The sequence below is a fragment of the Amblyraja radiata genome, chromosome 7 (assembly GCF_010909765.2).
Source record: "Amblyraja radiata isolate CabotCenter1 chromosome 7, sAmbRad1.1.pri, whole genome shotgun sequence".
Lineage (NCBI taxonomy): Eukaryota > Metazoa > Chordata > Chondrichthyes > Rajiformes > Rajidae > Amblyraja > Amblyraja radiata.
Genome location: NC_045962.1, coordinates 73,704,971 through 73,724,117, shown reverse-complemented (window position 1 = coordinate 73,724,117; position 19,147 = coordinate 73,704,971). Strand labels below are relative to the sequence as shown.

General features: G+C 41.8%; 1 protein-coding gene across 3 annotated transcripts in view; it reads right to left on the bottom strand.

Moving 5' to 3' along the window:
* rif1 (replication timing regulatory factor 1) overlaps positions 1-19,147 on the bottom strand; it is a 76,670-nt gene that overhangs the window by 5,312 nt on the left and 52,211 nt on the right. For all 3 annotated transcript variants that reach the window (XM_033024806.1, XM_033024804.1, XM_033024805.1), the window contains exons 26-34: positions 17,995-18,120; positions 17,047-17,189; positions 15,445-15,534; positions 13,987-14,041; positions 7,575-10,364; positions 4,965-5,123; positions 3,527-3,604; positions 1,827-1,942; positions 1,477-1,630 (exon numbers count right to left, since the gene is read on the bottom strand). In XM_033024806.1, coding sequence (XP_032880697.1) covers positions 1,477-1,630; positions 1,827-1,942; positions 3,527-3,604; positions 4,965-5,123; positions 7,575-10,364; positions 13,987-14,041; positions 15,445-15,534; positions 17,047-17,189; positions 17,995-18,120 — 3,711 coding nt within the window. The remainder of the gene's footprint in view (positions 1-1,476; positions 1,631-1,826; positions 1,943-3,526; positions 3,605-4,964; positions 5,124-7,574; positions 10,365-13,986; positions 14,042-15,444; positions 15,535-17,046; positions 17,190-17,994; positions 18,121-19,147) is intronic.

The window sequence follows — 19,147 nt, the reverse complement described above, 5'->3', positions numbered from 1 at the left end:
TCCTGCCAAGGTGTAGCACCTCACATTTATCAGCATTAAACTCCATCTGCCATCTTTCAGCCCATTCTTCCAAATGGCCTAAATCACTCTGTACTTTGGAAATCCTCTTCATTATCCACAACACCCCCTATCTTGGTATCATCTGCATACTTACTAATCCAATTTACCACACCTTCGTCCAGATCATTGATGTACATGACAAACAACAAAGGACCCAACACAGATCCCTGAGGCACCCCACTAGTCACCTGCCTCCAACCCGACAAACAGCCATCCACCATTACCCTCTGGCGTCTCCCATTCAGCCACTGTTGAATCCATCTTGCTACTCCTGCATTTATACCCAACAGTTGAACCTTCTTAACCAACCTTCCATGAGGAACCTTGTCAAAGACCTTACTAAAGTCCATATAGACAACATCCACTGCTTTACCCTCGTCAATTTCCCTAGTAACCTCTTCAAAAAATTCAAGAAGATTAGTCAAACATGACCTTCCAGGCACAAATCCATGTTGACTGTTCCTAATCATACCCTGTTTATCCAGATGCTTATATATATTATCTCTAAGTATCTTTTCCATTAATTTGCCCACCACTGAAGTCAAACTAACAGGTCTATAATTGCTAGGTTTACTCTTAGAACCCTTTTTAAACAATGGAACAACATGCGCAGTACGCCAATCCTCGGGGACTATTCCCGTTTCTAATGACATTTGAAATATTTCTGTCATAGCCCCGGCTATTTCTACACTAACTTCCCTCAATGTCCTAGGGAATATCCTGTCAGGACCTGGAGACTTATCCACTTTTATATTTTTCAAAAGTGTCAGTACTTCTTTTACTTTGAAACTCATAGTATCCATAGCTACTCTACTAGTTTCCCTTACCTCACATAATTCAATATCCTTCTCCTTGGTGAATACCGAAGAAAATAAATTGTTCAATATCTCCCCCATCTCCCCTCCTAAATTGGAGATATCTGAAAAAGTTATTGGTGTTCAATTCGTATTTCTCCTGCAATTCTTGAAAGGAAGAAAGAGTCCCCTTCTGATAAAGGTCTCCCACAGAATTGATTCCCTGATTCTTCCATTGAACAAAAACCACATCTAGGGTAGATAGTTTAAAAGAGGGATTATTTGCAAAGAGAAGAAGAGACATGTTTCTCAATTTGAGGCTGAGCTTCAACTGTTTCCAGATGCGGATAGTACTATGTATTATCAGGTTATGCTCGTACGCAATGTATTAATTAAAAAATTACTACATATGAATTCATCACAATCTCATTTTTGTATTTGGTGTCATACAAAGGCTCAAATTTCAACTCAATCATAATTTTATTTCCCTCAATCAACTGTTATGGGAAGATGGTAGGAGAATGGGGTTAAGAGGGAAAAATAGATGAGCCAAATAGCCCAATTCTGCTCCTATGTCTCATGATCTTACATAGAAAGTGTCAGTTTACAGTAATTAACTCACCTGCTGGTCATAAAACGCTTTCAGCGCTTTTCTTACTACAAAGACCTTTGGAGAACGGATTGGAAGCAACTTAATTTCACCCACTGTGAGTGAGCTCAGATCACCGATGGTCTTGATATTTTTAGCTCTTACAAGTTGGCCCAAACCTCGTGCCCTAATGGAAGGAACAAAATCGGGTTAGTCATCATAAGCGAAGTAGAGGAAGCAATTTACATCATCCCATATTGATCAGTATAATATTTAGTTATTAGCTACAGGCAGTTTGCCATCAAAACTGTTACAATTTTAACTAGGATCACAAAATTTTAAATTAACTACTAAATGCATTACAGATAAGTGCTGCTATGTACCACATGTTAGAGGCAAGCTGAGGTAGAATGGTCTCCACTGGTGAAGAGCAGCTGACCAGAGCAGGATACACACGGGCGGAGGATGATGTCACAGACTCTTTGCTCATCTCGGAGATCTTGGGAGAATTTAGGATAATTAAAATTAATGGTGATGTTTTAATTTAGCATTTTGTACTCAATTATAAACATCAAAGGTTTCAAAGGTCTTTTATTGTCACATGTATTAATTAAGGTACAGTGATATGCGAATTACCATAGAGCCATACTAAAAAAGCAACAAGACACACAACTATATAAAAGTTAACATCCACCACAGCGGATTTCCCACATTCCTCACTGTGATGGAAGGCAATAAAGTCTAATCTTCTTCCCTCATTTTTCTCCCGCAGTTGGGGCAGTTGAACCAGTGATCGTAGCTCCCGCAGCCGGCGGTCGAAGCTCCTGCGGCTTGGAGTTCCGGATGTCGGTCTTTAACCAGAGACCGTGAGTTCCACGATGTTAAAGTCCGAGGCAGAGCTCAGAGGTCGATCCCTGGCAAAGGGATCGTGGGCTCCACGGTGTTAAGTCCGCGGGCACCCACGTTGGAGCTCTTGAAATCAGTATCCAACAAAGGCTGCCAACTCCTCGATGTTAGTGCGGACTGAGATACGATACGGGGGGGGGGGGAAAGAAAATCGCATCTCCATCGCGCTAAGAGATTAGAATAAGTTTCCTCCCCCCACATAAAACCAGCTAAAGAACACACATTTAACACATACTAAAAAAACAACGAAGAAGAAAGGGAGACATGCTGTTGGCGAGGCAGCCATTGCTGGCGCCACCCAGTGAACATCGCTGCTTTTCATGGATAATTAGCCCATCAAAAAATATATTTCATTTGCAGCATCTACACAAATGCAATCTTGTTCAATTCTAAAATTGATACTTTCAGCTCCAATTAGTGGCCTGTTTCCTAATTAAATTCAGAATTAAATGAGAAAGATCTGATTGTAGTCTGAGCAGTTTTAACTGATCATAACTGGATAGCTGACTTCAGTTACTCTAGACAGTAGGGAGAAGGAAAGTGTTTGGACCAAATAATATCCTTGCATGAATAATGAAAAAACAGTACCATTCTTTCTTGAACTTAAGGGCCTGTGCCACGAGCATGCGACAAGCGCGACCAAACCGGAAGTGGGGGCCGCGCGATCCCCGTACAGGGCCTGTCCCACCAGCATGCGACTGCAGGTGGCGAGCGCGTCCAAACCGGAAGTGGGGGCCGCGCGGCGGTCGAGTGATCCCGTACGAGTTGACATGGAGTTCGAGCGAAGTCCGCGGGATATTCGCGCTAGGCGTACGCCGTCAAGACGCTGCGCACGCCCGTCAAGGCAGTGCATACGGCCTCAATGCGGCTGCGGGCCGGCAGGCCGTTGCCGCGCGGAATATTTGGACAGTGTCAGTTTATCGGAGCCCCGCGCGATGTTGAGACCAGCTCCGCACATCTCCATACGGCTCCAGCGATCGAAGTGGCCCCGCGAGGCCGTACGGCTCAAGCGACCACGTTAGGTGCTTGCCGCATGCTCGTGGGACAGGCCCTTTACTGTATTGTCTTAAAACTGTTAAATGTCTCCTTTAAATTAGCTGTATAAAGAAAGAAAATTCCACTGGACGTTGATCTATTATAGCGACATTTACTCATTTTGACGGTCTTCAAAACTTACCAAACATTTCTTTGAACTTTTATAGCCATAACTACGAGCACTTGGACTCAGGAACCCTTTGGTTGGAGTAGTGTTGTACTAAAGAAAGTAGATAAACAGATAATTAAAATAACTCCAGTGTTATAGCACTCCACTTTAAACACGCAGTGAAGCACCTTACAGACAAATGATCCAGAGTCTGAAATACTAGTGTAATGCTAAAATATCATGTGATTTTCTTAAAACTTTAAATCATTAAATAAAACTGATAGATGGACTCAAGGGAATCACTGGCACTGGGGATATTTTGTTATGTCAAAATAAGTTTTTGTAGTTCAACGGATTGGATACTAAACACTCGATATTTATTAAATGAAGAATAACTATAGGATATCTGTGCAGCAATAATTCGAGAAAATTAGTAGCATCTTTTTTCAAAAGGAAGATGCTGACGGAGCAATCTTGGTTGGAAGATCCACAGGCTTGATCACTTAAAGCCTGGTCTTTTTAATTAAATTAAAAATCCAACTGCATATTACAAATTCCTAGTTTACTGTTTTCAACAAATTAATAGGGGTAACCATATAACCATATAACAATTACAGCACGGAAACAGGCCATCTCGGCCCTACAAGTCCGTGCCGAACAACTTTTTTCCCTTAGTCCCACCTGCCTGCACTCATACCATAACCCTCCATTCCCTTCTCATCCATATGCCTATCCAATTTATTTTTAAATGATACCAACGAACCTGCCGCCACCACTTCCACTGGAAGCTCATTCCACACCGCTACCACTCTCTGAGTAAAGAAGTTCCCCCTCATGTTACCCCTAAACTTCTGTCCCTTAATTCTGAAGTCATGTCCTCTTGTTTGAATCTTCCCTATTCTCAAAGGGAAAAGCTTGATCACATCAACTCTGTCTATCCCTCTCATCATTTTAAAGACCTCTATCAAGTCCCCCCTTAACCTTCTGCGCTCCAGAGAACATTATACAAATTCAAATCAACTAACATTTAACCCTCAATTTAAAATTTCACTGCTAAAAATGGCACGTATGTATACTGTTTGCTCATTTCTATCCGGTCATATCCCTAAAGTGAGACGTGGCTGGCGCAACTTAACAGTAAAGTTAGAATGGGGATGTATTGAGGCTCTATGGTCAAAAGGCGATTACTGCTACCATTTCTAATTTAAATACCTTTAATTCAAAAGCCCAACACAAATTTAATCATTAGACAGTGCAAATTCAAGTTAAGAATAGTTGATTTGAAGATGGTTTTGAAACTAAATGATTTGGAGAAATATTCCGTGGTCAGAACAGTTCAAGTAGATACATGCAATGCACTGTAAGTGATTGGAGTAGGTAGAAAAATACTTAGTTAGATCCTACTCGATGGACTAATTCAAATAGAAAACAATAACCTTTTCTATCTGATAGAAATAAGAATTAACCTTACCTTGGATTGAACACTGGATCGATTACAACCATTTGAGATTGAATGATTTAACCCAGGGGAATTTCCTGCAGCATGGGATCTCACCACCGGGCTGCGGCGATCAATGTCATCTGCTAAACCTTCCCGACGAATTGGATCTGCAAATGAAACTCGACGGATCTACACAAAACAAACGTGCAACAGAAAAATACTTACACTCTTATCTCATGAAACATGGAAAACTGCTGATTTTGAAACATTTGTTTAAGCCAAATGGGCCGTGGATTCTTTTTTAACAAATATCTTGTGCAGCTTTTTATCAAGTGGAGTTTGCCTTGCTAGATTGCCAAATACCATTGACCATAAGTACACAGAGGCAGCACTAATTTCAGAGTTCTTATTTAGCTTAAAGTACATGCATACTTCCTGCACTAGTGATGAACAGTTATTTTTTAGCATTAATATGTACGAAACAGACCAAACAAAAAACTACTTGAAACAGAAAGATGCGTTTAAGCAAGTCTGCACAAATTGAGCAATTTATAATATTGCCAAAATGTACATGCTCAAAATTTGTGGGTTAAAAAACCCAGAAAAACAAATCTTTCCAACTACAAAAACACACCTTACAAAATATACTGAGAAACAATACAACACAAGCAAATTTAAGAGGTGAACTCCATCAGACTCGGAGTAAATTGTTGCATGCAGGCATGCTAGACTTTCCTTTAATTAACACTTATGTAATGCAAAGGATAAATTCAAGGAAACAAAGTTGCTTCAGACATGTGTGATGGGCAGCTAATAGTCATAATCTGGAACTGACAGCATACTGGACAAAAGCATACTGGAAGTAAATCACTTTAAAATAAGTTCCTAGCTCAAGAGATGCAAACACAGCTGACAACACCAATATGTTATCCATCTCTGCTTGCCCGATAAGCTATTGCTAAGAACACTTTAACTATATTGCTGCATTTTGAGTCACATAGCTGCATGTGTTACGAACAGTAGATTTAGAATCTGAAGGATATCAGTGAAATAAATATTTACAATACACATAAATGATTTAGATGAAGGGACTCAAAGTAACATTAGCAAATTTGCAGATGACACAAAGTTGGGTGGCAGTGTGAACTGTGAAGAGGATGCTATGAGAATACAAGGTGGCTTGGACAGGTTGGGTGAGTGGGCAGATGCAGTTTAATGTGGATAAATGTGAGGTTATCCACTTTGGTAGCAAAAACAGGAAGGTAGATTATCAAAATGATGTCAAGTTGGGAAAAGGGGGAGTACAACGGGATCTGGGGGTCCATGTTCATCAGTCAATGAAAGTAAGCATGCAGGTACAGCAGGCAGTGAAGAAAGCGAATGGCATGTTGGCCTTCATAACAAGAGGAGTTGAGTATAGGATCAAAGAGGTCCTCCTGCAGTTTTACAGGGCCCTAGTGAAACCACACCTGGAGTACTGTGTGCAGTTTTGGTCTCCAAATTTGAGGAAGGACTTTCTTGCTAGTGAGGGAGTGCAGCGTAGGTTCACAAGTTTAATTCCTGGGATGGCGGGACTGTCATATGCTGAGAGAATAAAGCGGCTGGGCTTGTATACTCTGGAATTTAGAAGGATGCGAGGGGGTCTTATTGAAACATAAGATTATTAAGGGTTTGGACACGCTAGAGGCAGGAAACATGTTCCCGATGTTGGGCGAGTCCAGAACCAGGGGCAAGAGTTTAACAATAAGGGGTAAGCCATTTAGAACGGAGATGGGGAAACACTTTTTCACAGAGTTGCGAGTCTGTGGAATTCTCTGCCTCAGAGGGCGGTGGGGGCCAGTTCTCTGGATACTTTCAAGAGAAAGCTAGATAGGGCTTAGAGATAGAGGAGTCAGGGGATATGGGGAGAAGGCAGGAACGGGGTATTGATTGTGGATGATCAGCCACGACCATACTGGCTCAAAGGGCGGAATGGCCTACTCCTGCACCTATTGTCTATTGACTTTTGGCAAAAACAGCTTCATGATTACCTTGTTTAAGAAGGAACTACTGGAAAATCGAAGGTAGACAAAAATGCTGGAGAAGCTCAGCGGGTGAGGCAGCATCTTTGGAGCGAAGGAAATAGGCAACGTTTCGGGTCGAGTCCCTTCTTCAGATCATACTGAAGAAGGCTCGACCAGAAACATTGCTTATTTCCTTCGCTCCATAGATGCTGCCTCACCCCCTGAGTTTCTCCAGCATTTTTGTCTACCTCATGATTACCATAGTTTTTTTTGTTTTGATCCTTAGATTTAATCAAATTCAAACTCCTCAGTTGTTGTGATGGGATTCAAACTCTCAACTCTGGATCAATGATTGAGATCTCTGGCCACTAACTTAATAACCTTTAACTACTGTGCTACTGTTAAGTGTATCAATCCACAGAATCTCTAACAGTCAAACCTTACCCTATTGTGCACCAATTTCCCCAAACAGGGGTCAATGAGGCACAATAATAAATTTTCCAAGAAGCTCCTAATTGAAGATCAGTCGGTTCAACACCATCCAAGGGTCAAATTTGTGACATCCATGGTTCAGCTAGTCAAATGGATAAATGTACAAGTATACACTTCCAAGCTGAAAATCTCAATATTGCATTACCTTATTCACTGGTGAAGGAGAGTCATTCTCAGATGGCCGTTTCATTACTTTCTTAAGAATACTTGTAGAAGGCGAGGCTGTAGGTGACCAGACGCAAGATCCCTGCACCCCTGAAGGACTGTGTAGGACGGGTCCCATCAGCCACGTGCTATCATTTTTGATCTTCTGTGGCGATTCCATGAGCTGCTCACCCGCAGGTTCAGCTGCATTACTGTCTGGTATCACAGGTTCGGAGAGATCAGTTTTTGCTGTTACTTCCACCTCAGGTGGCGGCATTTCATTTTCATCAGGCTCCGCGGCTTTGAGTTGCACTGCAGTTTCTAGTTCATCTTGCACAAGCTCTCCGTCTGAGACTGTTGCCTTTCCAATCTCATCTGGTCCTGCCAGTACATTAGTCACTTTCTCAGGAGCGAAAGAAACACCTTCGATACTCATTTGATTCTGGTCTAATTCGCAGATATCACCATGGGTTTCTTCATTTATTACTTGTTCACTCAATGAAGCAGTTGGCTCATCAGCATTGTGCGTCGTTGTTTCTTCCAGTACTGGTTCTTCTGTTACTGGTACTTTTGAAGTATCATCTGCCTCAGCTCCTGCCTTCAATTCCACTTGCTCATTCTTTCCAGAATCCAAAGTTTCTTCTATTTCCTGCTCTGCTGAAAGTGTCCCAATTTTCTGCTCTGTTGAAGTTTCAATGACTGCTAAGAGGCACTTTTCTTCAGTCGAATCCACTTCTGAAGCAACAGTACTAAAAGACGGACCAAAAGGATGCATTTTGCTGCTCTCAGTTAAGGGCGTACTGAATGCACAAGGCCCAATTTCATCATTTCCAGTGTTATTCAACTTGGGACTTTCAGATAACTTCTCTTCAGAAGACACTGAAAAACTCTGGTGCGAATCATGCTCTCTCTGGTCATCAGAATGTAAATGTTGCATGGCAGTATCCTCTTCACTTTTTGCTGGCGATTTCCCATGCTGTTGCAAAGGGTTCTGGCAGCAATCACAGCTTTTAGTTTTCCGGGCCCTTTTACTTCTCACATGGGACTTCTTCATTTTCTCATTCTTTTTAACTGTATGTTGCACATGTGGATCGTTTGAGCAGTCAACAGCTGGTGTTTCAGCAGTTGAAATCTCTCCCTCAAAAGGCAAGGATTCAACACCAACGCTAGTGCAGGCTTCCTCAAATGTACTCTCTTCTAACATTTTTTCCATTTTCACATTTTCAGTAGTTTCAGGATGTTCACTCTCAACAGATACTATTGTGTGCATTTTGGGGCCCGTTTCTACATTTGACTCTTCAACAGTCTGAGCCTCCACAAGTAGTTGTGTGGTAGGATTTACTTCACTTACATCTTTAATTTCTGCTTCTACAGCACCCTCTTCTTGATTTCCCATCTCCTTTTCTTTATCTTGCTTCAAATGTTTAACCTCACCAGATTCATTTTCGGAGCACAGCTGACTGTTGTCCACTGTTGCTTCATGTCCCTTTACTATTTGTGCCTTGCGCCCCTCAGGGGTCAGTTCTGTCCTCTTTGTTTTCCCCTTAGATGTTCTGCTTTTCTTTCTCCCACTCGGAAGTTTAGAGCTGTCTTCAGAACTCTCAGTTGCAGTCATAGTGCAACTGTTTTCTGCATCAGATAAGCCTTGGGATGATCTACGAGTGTGGTAGTGAGAACGCCATTTGATCGCAGGTTCTTGGGTATCAGTTTTTATACCGGAAATCTTTTTAGTTTCTGAGTTGTCGGATGAAGTCCTAGAATTGTTTTCTTTCTCCTTAGACACTTCATTCTGAGAAGACTCATTCTGAAGAAACTTCACTCCCTGGTTCTGTGATCTTCTCTGGAATTTGCCACGCTCATTTTTTGCCTTTTTGTTAGTCTGATCAGACACATTCACTTCTAAATTATTTCTAGAAGAACGCCTTAGTGTTTTATTTGGTAGTGTTTTTGAATTTTGTTCATCACTCTCATCTTGAAGAGATGTAGGACTTTCTGATGATGATTTCTCTTTTGAGCCAACAGTAGAAAATAAACCTCTCTCCCCGACATCTACTGGCTGTTTGCTATCTGACCGACTCTCGGAATTTTGGCTGCAGTCAACTTCACGTAGATCGTTTTCATTCTCCTTAGCAGGATTTGTGTTACAAGTTAAAGAACCTTCTTTTGCATCAGATGGCTCATCTACAGAACACTTAATATTTTTGGAAGTCCTGGGGCGTTTGGTTGGCTTTTCTAAGATCAACTGCTCAGTTTTACTCTCCTTGCGTCTACTTCGTCTACTCCCAGCGATTGAAGTGTTCGAACGGACCTCCTGGGAAACCGTATCGGTTTCACGTTGTGGTACTTCTTCCACCGCCATTGCTTTGTTCTGCAGAGGGATAAGAGCTTCAGTGGCTGCTTGTGTAAATTTACTTATAGGCGATTGACTGAAGGAGCACGAGGTGGACGGATCAAACTTCTCCAAAGTTATAAATGACTGCCGACGGCTACTGGTTTTTTGTGGCGTCCCAGAAACAACATCAGATGATGTGGAACTGCCACTGACATCTGCTTTGCTGACTGATTCAGCAGCAGCGTCGATACAACTTGATGGGGAGTCAGTGACAGCATCCTTTGCTTCCTCTGGTTTGTCATTGCAATCGGAAGCTTTAGAATCTGGAGTGATTGGAGTTCCATTTTTTTCCTGATCAGCGTAATCCAGCATTATTTCTCGATCAAGCAATTTGCTTTCAATGTCTGCTTCTGTTGTAAATGAGTCAACCACTTCGCTCTTTGCTGCCATCGTTTCACTCTAAAGAAAATAAAATACAGTTGTCAATGATAAATCCAGAACAATGTAGGATTAAATTAGAATTTGTTTTCCCAAATAAAATGAGGTTATTACTTCAAATACACAAACTAAGAATGCTTTCCATCCTGCACCACATTCAGTTCTTTACTCCACACAATACCCTGATTGACGACTCATTGCACCGATATTCTAAATATTACTTACCAAGGTTCACTAACATAAATCTGGAGCTGAAACACACATTGTTCACACATTGTAAATCTTTTGTAAACCAATCCTCAAGTTCTTCCATTAAATCAATCCTTGCTCCAAGGGCAGAATTAACCTCACGATGGAATCGATGTAAATGCACAACCACAAATTAACCAATTTAAATTCAGCAATCTTCTATGTTATACAAACTTCCTTATGTATTAGCAAGTATTAATTTACTTGAATACTGGCACGCATCCCTATCTACATTAAGGCAATTGGAAAAAGATCTGGTAGCTCTTTGCAAGAGTCTCAGAACAGGCTATTCTGTTGAATATAAACTAACAGATAAAGGTAATTTATGGCAGAGAAGTAAGAAAACAGATACTGGAATAGTAAGGAAGAAAGAGTGATAGAGGAACTCAAAGGGTAAGGCAGCATCTGTGGAGGGAAACGGACAAGACAAAATTTAGCAAAGTTACCAATCCTGACTGGAAAGATCATTTCCCTCCACAGATGCTGCCTGGCTAAAAGCCCTGTCTCACGGTGCGAGCTGGCCCACGAGGTACCCCGAGTGAAAGACTCGTGGTGTGTACGAGATTCCAAGTGTATGATCAAGAGTTTAACCGAGTTCCCACAGGTATGACTAAGTTTGCTGTTTACTTGTCATTTCTGCGATGTTCCAAGTTCCTCTCACGAGTTACTCTTGAGCCAAGAGTGAATGAAGGTCTGTTTTAATAAGCAACAGTGTTAAAGAAGACATCTCCATCCTGCGGCTTTGAGTTAAAGATAGAATTCAGCGCGGCCGCATCTATCGATGTGAACTACAAAGGAAAAATGCGCACCGTCCAGTGCCAGAGCAGTTATACTTATGATTTGTTTGAAACACACATCACGTAGTTAGAAGACCAGCGGGCGGAGGTTTGCTATATTTTAATTGAATTTACTGCCAGGTCTACACACTGCGGGGAGACGGGAGATGAAATCTTTGAATGTGGACAGATGTCTCCGCGCCTGCTCATTCTAAGCGGAATATATTTTTAGTTGCCTTTCAAGCCGGGCTTTGGTTTTATTCCTTGTTTTTGTTTATTCACACACACTTTTCGTGTGCGAGGGTGTGAGAAGTCCATGTCGGGTGCCGGCTGGCCGCAGCCGCTGTTCTTTCGCATCAGTTGCGCATCAGATTGTTGGGAGACGGAGCTCAGGGTTCGCCTCCTGAGCTGCTTTGTTGCCCAGGCGGAGGGTTGAGGTGGAGGGAGGTTGGGGAGGGGGATGTGCGGGCGTCATTAATCTGTCTGGGGTGACAAGCTCTTGGGTTAGGCTGGGATCATTCTCTGCGGGATGATCTTAGTGCGGGAGACAAGTGTAGGACAGGTGTACTGACTGTGTGGGCAGACACTTTGGTAGTGATTGTCCACCAGTCTCAAAAGCTGCTGTGTCTCCCTGTCCCTGGGATAGCAGGGGGTGATCAAACAGCACAATACCCCCCTCCCCCTCCAGGCCAACGATCCCAAGGCTACGCTTGGTAGAACAGGAGCTGAGACTGGGCACTGTACCGCCCTTGCACCCTCCCTCTGCAACTGCAAACAGCCTCACTCTCCTGCTCACCTAACCCGCCCATCCCTTATCTCTGGGTATTGAAGGCGCTTCTGGTCTGCAGTGTGCAATAGTCACAAAAATACACTGCATCTTTAGAAAGGAAAAATACAAAATTGTCAATCCCATTGGATAGACCTTAATCATGGTGCTGTACAACACGGAAACAGGTCCTTCGGCTCAGCTTGGCCGTGCCGTCCAAGTTGGTGTCTTGGGGTAGTCCTATTTGCCTGCATGTGGCCCATAGCCCTCTAAACCCTTCCCATCCATTTATCTGTCGTTAATAACCTCAAGAAAATTCCTGCTTCAGTTTCCTGGGTCCAACTCAGAGAGAAGTCTCCCCCCTTTCCAGGGTTAACCACTCCACTGTTTAATAATGCTCCCTGCATTATGAAGTCCTCGACAGTGAACCCCCTGGGCAATCACTACCAAAGTGCCTGCCCACACAGTCAGTACACTTATCTCCCGTACTAAGTTACCCCAACCCCAGCTCCCCCCCTCCACTCCTCCCCTCCCTCCCTCCCCCCCCCCCCCCCTACACAAAGACGCAGCAGAAATTTGGAAACGTCATCCCGTCACCCGTTCCTTCTTTCCAGAGATGCTGCCCGCCCGCTGAGTTAGAGTGCCCACGGTAGACTCACGAGTCACTAAGGTAAATTCACAGGCCACTACGTTCTTACGAGTTTAAATGTTTCAATTTTTAACTTCAGCAGTACATTTTACTCGTGGAAACTTTAAACACGTTTGGAATTTTTTCAAGAGTTAACAAGTTTCACGGGTCCCTGCCGTTAGCGCCACGAGTCGCTAAGTTGCGTCCACAAGTTCCGACGTTCCCGCTATGTTAATTGCACGTGATTACCACGAGGGTCAACTCGCACCGTGAGACAGGGGTTTAACAGAGTTCCGCCAACACTTTTGTTGTGTATTTGGATGCTTGGAACAGACTTAAATAAGGCTCGGGCACGGGAGTAATCTAACAAGCTTCTTTATTCCAGGACACCACCTTGAGTCTCCCCATGCACATGCGTACTTGCACCAGACATCACATATACTAATTACATATAATAATTATCACATACCCAACACTCCTCCCCCTTTAACTTGGAGGCAGGTAACACCATTTCTATTACATACACCGCACTCCTCCCCTTTTAAGTCAATTTCACCTGTACGGTATATGCTCTTTTCCTACATATCATTGGATAATACACTGTTGCACAATGGTATTATATTTAAACCAAATACATTACCCCTTGCTTTATGAGTTATCATTTTCTGGTTCATGCAATTGATTTGTTTTCCTCTTTGTAGGTGGGATCTGACCCATGGCTGCAAGTTTTCATTTTCTAACAGCTTCCTCTGTTGTTCAATTCCCATTCTCTGCTTATTTATCTGCTCTTGTTGTTTCATGAGATTCTGCAATGCATAACCCTTTGTCCATTGCTCCGTGAAGGAGGCTCCATGCTGGACTATACTGAAGTGTCCTAATTGCAATCGGTCCCGCATACTTTTGTCTTGACCGACAAGCCTCTCTTCTTTAGACTTTTCTATTAGCAGCTTCCTACTCATTGTCACACATTTATTTAACATTTCTTTGTATCGTTTAAGCCTTTTCCGCACCAGACATCACAAGACATCACATATACTAATTATTTTGCAAATCGAGACAGATGCAGTTTCAATATTTTGTTGAATCTTTCAAAGTTACGCATCGGTTTTCAGTTCAAATTAATTGTCCCTGATAAATCCATCAGGTCTGGCTTCCCAATATTCACCCTCAATTGTGTTGTGGCCAAATTACCAATCGAGATAATCAGCAAAAATGACAACTCACCAGCTGTTTTTTTTCAGTTGCGTCCATTTCCTCAGCGTCTTTTGCCGGTTTTTCTCTGAGGGGTTTGGTAGGGAGAGAAGGGTGAAGAAAATAATCAGATTGTGGAAATAAATAGTAGTCATTAAGGGCTATTAGCTGCATAAAATGTATGACTTATTAACAAGAACTTGCAAGATTTAAAAACTTGCAATTCTCAAAATATTAAGACGGCATCAATAACAGGTCATTTTTCCAAGTCTTATGTTTCAAATGTGTGACAAGCCAAGGTAAAATATTTATTTTAGAACAATTGGATTATTTCTGAAAATACAACAATTTGAGGCATAAAGCACATTAAAATGGAGAGGGTGGGAGGGGATGACTAAGCTAAAATGGCCCGTGTACTACAACTTGTATAAAATGCCGGACATGATGGAACAGAAATGCAAACCACATTGACGTGACAGCCAAGACTGAACACCAACACCTCTATTTTCTGGGAAGACTGAGGAAATTCAGCATGTCTCCAATGATTCTTCTAAACTTCTACAGATGTCCATGATTCTTCTAAACTTCTACAGATGTACCATAGTAAAAAAAAAACCATACTTTCAGGTTGTATCACGGCTTGTTTTGGGACAAGCTCTGCCCAAGAACACAAGAAGTTTCTCAGAGGTGTAGATGTAGACCAGTCCATCTCACAGAGCAAACTTTCTACTATTGACCCAATCTACACTTCACACTGCCACTAAAAAGCAGACAACATAATCAAAGACTTGTCCCAGCCCAATCATTCCTTCACCCTGCTCCAGTCAGGCAGAAGGAAACAAGCTTGAAAGCATGCACCACCAGACACAGGACCACCTTTTTCTCCTCCGTTATCAGGCTTCTGAACGGTGCTTCATAAGCTGTGCGGTTCACGTCTACCACAATGAGGACATTGGACTTTGTCTGAGGTCCTGATGAGCTACAATGCTGGGAAATAAATTCTGCACTCTATCTTCCTGTTTGGTCTGCCAGTTGTACAAGTTTGAACTGATTGTATCCGACTATAGTATGTCTGATTGGGTTGGGTAACATGCAAAACAAAGCTTTTCACTGTACCTCAGTACATGCAACAATCATAAATCCAAACCTAATCTTTTAACACAAAAGTAATTTGTGAGGCAGAACAAACTCCTGGACCACAATATGCATTCAGCAGCAATGACACATACGTAGTCACATATCACATGAAAATAACATCAACCGATTGTTAAAATTTACTGAAACAGCCTGGCCGTAGCAGAGTGTGTTAACAACAATATTAATAGTAACAACCAGAATACTCTTCATTAAAAGTTGAATCGTTCAAAATAAAACAGTACATTGCACAAACCATGGAATTTCAATTACAGGCAAATGTAGGTATTAATAACCTTTACTGACATGCAAACTAAAGAGGATATTTGATACCATGCAAGAAGATGATCTACTTACAAACTTCCTTCCTGAGATTGCGCATACTGGGAAAACAAGTGGGAATCCTGAGACGCATCCAAGTTATTGTACATTGCGGGAATGTCAGTCCTGTTTTGTGGGAAATAAATCTTCAAATCGACAAGCCCTTTAAAAACGATTAGTTATTCTATTTATTAATTAATGGGATGGGGATGTAGCCGGCAATAACAACATTTATTGCCCCCCCCCCCCCCCCAAGCTAAAGGGGACAACTAATCACAATAATGGTCTCAAGTCACATGCAGACGAATGAATGAAGTATGTATCACTGCAGATGCTGAAAATCTGAATTAAGAACAGAAAAATGCTGGAAACACCAAGAAGCATCTGTGAAGAGAAGTGGTTAACACTTCAGATGAATGACCCTTCAACAATCAACAGGAGATAAAAAGAGCAAGAACGGGAGAGAAACAAAATGCTGGAACTGAGAAATACAGAACACAGGGTGAAAATCTGAAATAATGGAGAATGCTGGATATTCTCAGCAAATCAGTTAGCAACTGTTGGGAGTGGGGGGGAGAGAAAATTATAATGTTACTACTCTCCAGTTGCTATTTGATCTGTTGAGTACCCCCATCTTTCTTTCATTTCAGTTTTCCAGCTACTGCCCAGTGCTTACCAGTCCCATAATTTCTCCCCACTCCCTTCACTCATTTATCTCTGTTTAGTTGTCGTGATACAGCATGGAAAAGGCCCTTCAGCCCCTAAAGTCCGCACCAGCCAGCGATCATCCATATACTAATTCTATCCTATTCACTCGGGACAATTTACAGAAGCCAATTGACCTACAAACCTGCAAGTCTGCGGAATGTGGGAGGAAACCGGAGTACCCAAAAAACTCCCAAATGGTTAGAGAGAACGAACAAGACAGCTTGGTTTCTATTGTCTCACAGACATATGCCATTGTCTCTCCATTTCTCCCTCCGTACATTCTTCTCCAATGGAAGCTCATCAACTGGAAACCATTCTATTTCTCTCACTACAAATGCTGCCTGACCTCAGGTTTTACCATCATTTTCTGTCATATGTCGTCCAGATTGCACAAGGCCACCATGCTTTCTTGTAAAGGTCTGCATTTATTTCAAATAATTTTAAGTTCCATTACTTAACTTTGCAGCTCTGTATTTATGATCCTGATTAATAATTAAAAAACAGGCCATACATACTGACAATTTAAGTTGCAAAATATTTTATAGCAAATCAATTACTTGAATCTGTAAGTTATTCAAATCAATACCAAACAAATTATTTTAAAAAGGGTATAAATTTAAAATAAGTGATAACTTACAATTATCAAAAACCCCAATGCAGAAAAAAAAGAATAAAATTATAAAAAGCTCAGTGGGAGTTCATGCCTTCTTGTGGCACTATTTGCCTGCAACTACTGTGGGCATGGTAAATAAAACAAAATTTCTACGAACTCCATACAAAAAAGCCAAAATACAGTATCAAGGTTGTAGGCTTAGTAAAATAGTCTCCTTTTTCCATTCCAGCCTTCGGTAAAAGACAAAACCACTCAACCCACCAACCCTCAGCAAACAAAGCAAGAACATTTTGATCACATTTGTTTCTTTAATTCACCTCTTTGTCTGCAACACCTCTTTCTGATGCTCAGTCAGTATTCTTTGCTTTGGTTCAGGAGGAATAAACACAAAGTCCAATGTTTGCTCCTCATCAAGAAGTAATTTGCAGCGTGGTGCTTTTGAAGAAAAATCCAGTTTCAACTAGTAAAAGAAAAGTGGTACTTTTTGTTCAGAATTTCAGATTAGTCCAGATGCAGTCTACAAAATAAATATCCATAAAACATTTCTAAATGGAAACTGTTTGAAGTTCAATAATTCACATTCATCTTACAGTCAGTGTTATACAGTACAGGGATAGGCCTTTTGGCCCACAATTCCATGCCAACCTTATTGCCCATCTACACCCATCACTTGCGGGCTTTGTCCCATCCCACAATGTCTGGAAAAAGGATCCCAACCCGAAACATTGCCTGTCCACCTATCCATGTCCTCCAGTGATGCTGTCTTTCCCGCGGAGTCACTCCATGACTATCCCTTTGTAAGCCAGCATCTGCAGTTCCTTGCATCTCCAATATTAACTATCATCCAGTCTTTTAGTGCCTCACCTGTGGTTAACGAAAGTAGAAAAATGTCCGGAGTCCCAACCACCTGTTTCCAATCAAGGGTAACCTGGCATAGAACTCATCAGGCCACAAGGATTTATCAACCCTTATACATCCCACAACACCCACACCTCCTCCTTAATAGTGATCTGCTCAGAATTATTCACACCTCTCTCTGAAATCACTATATTCCATGTCCTGCTCCTTGATTACAGTATTCACAGTACCATTTAGCTACCCATATTCATCAAGATCATGTATTTAAAAACAGTACACAAGAATTAACACAACACTTTTGGAAAAACAGCAAACTAATCATTGAGCATAATATTGATCGTATGGCATTAAGACATCATTACACACCATGCATCATGAAACGGTAAAATCTTACACATTCAACTTACTTTTACTGTAGCTTGAAGAGGGGTCTTCTCTTCTAATTTGTCAGCTTTAGATAACAATGATTCTCTTTTCCCAATCGCATTAACTTCCACACCACTGACTTTAGCATCTAACTGGGAACTTTCTGACTGCAAAAATAGATTAAAAATGGTCAATGGTGCACCTTGGATTTTCTCTAGGATACTTAGTCAACAATGGTCTTCATTCAAACAGTAACATCAAAATGTACCAAGAAGACATTAAGACTGTCCAAGCCTTGGGAATGGGCACTCTTCATAAAGCTTGATAATAACTTAATAATGGAAATGTCTACTCTCTTCTCCATCCATCCATTTTTTTTTTGCAGGAGAAAGGTACCTGTGTGCCTTTATCACAAATACAGATTTCATCATTTTGTTGCATATACCAAAGGCAAGATAATATTATTGTTGGATTACTGCAGAACATAAAATCAAGATTTATGGCAATAGGAAGCTAGGAGAGTACAATGGAGTCCAAAGACACATCAGCCACAACCTGATTGAATAATGGAACTGGTTCAAGGGGCCTTAGAGCCGACAGCTGCTCCTATTTCTTATATTCAATGAATTGGAATCAACCAATAGCTTCAAACACCTCCATTATTACCAGCTTTATTTAAACACCGAAGGGTCAATTCCAATTGAACTTTCTTAGAACTCCAATCATGTAGGAACAAAATAGTTACACTAATATTCTTGCTCGCAAAGAACAAGTATCCAAGGTTCTGCAGCTGCCAGTAGATTATCTTCTATTCTTCTTCTTCAAGTCCGTTGCAATCTCAGATGTCGTTCTGCCAGTATCTGGCACAGGTCACAGCTGGTCGGGTCGGTTCAGCCAGGTCCTGGGGGCTGCACTGCGGGGCGTCGTCACACTCCAGTAGGCGGGACATTGTCTGTACTGCTGCACAGCTGCATGTGTCTTCTGCCTGGTAGTTCCATGCTTTCATAAGTGCTTTGCACCTCCCCTGCTCCACTCATAATCTGTTGAGGGTCTTCCAGGTTGGCCATGGAAAGTCGTGCCCGCTGGCGAGGTATTCAGTTGGAGTGATTCCTCTCTCCATCCAGTCGTGGGCTCGTGTGTTGAGCTGGTTCCATTCATCTTTCCAGATGTTGGTCCTTGCTGTTTCTTTGGTTG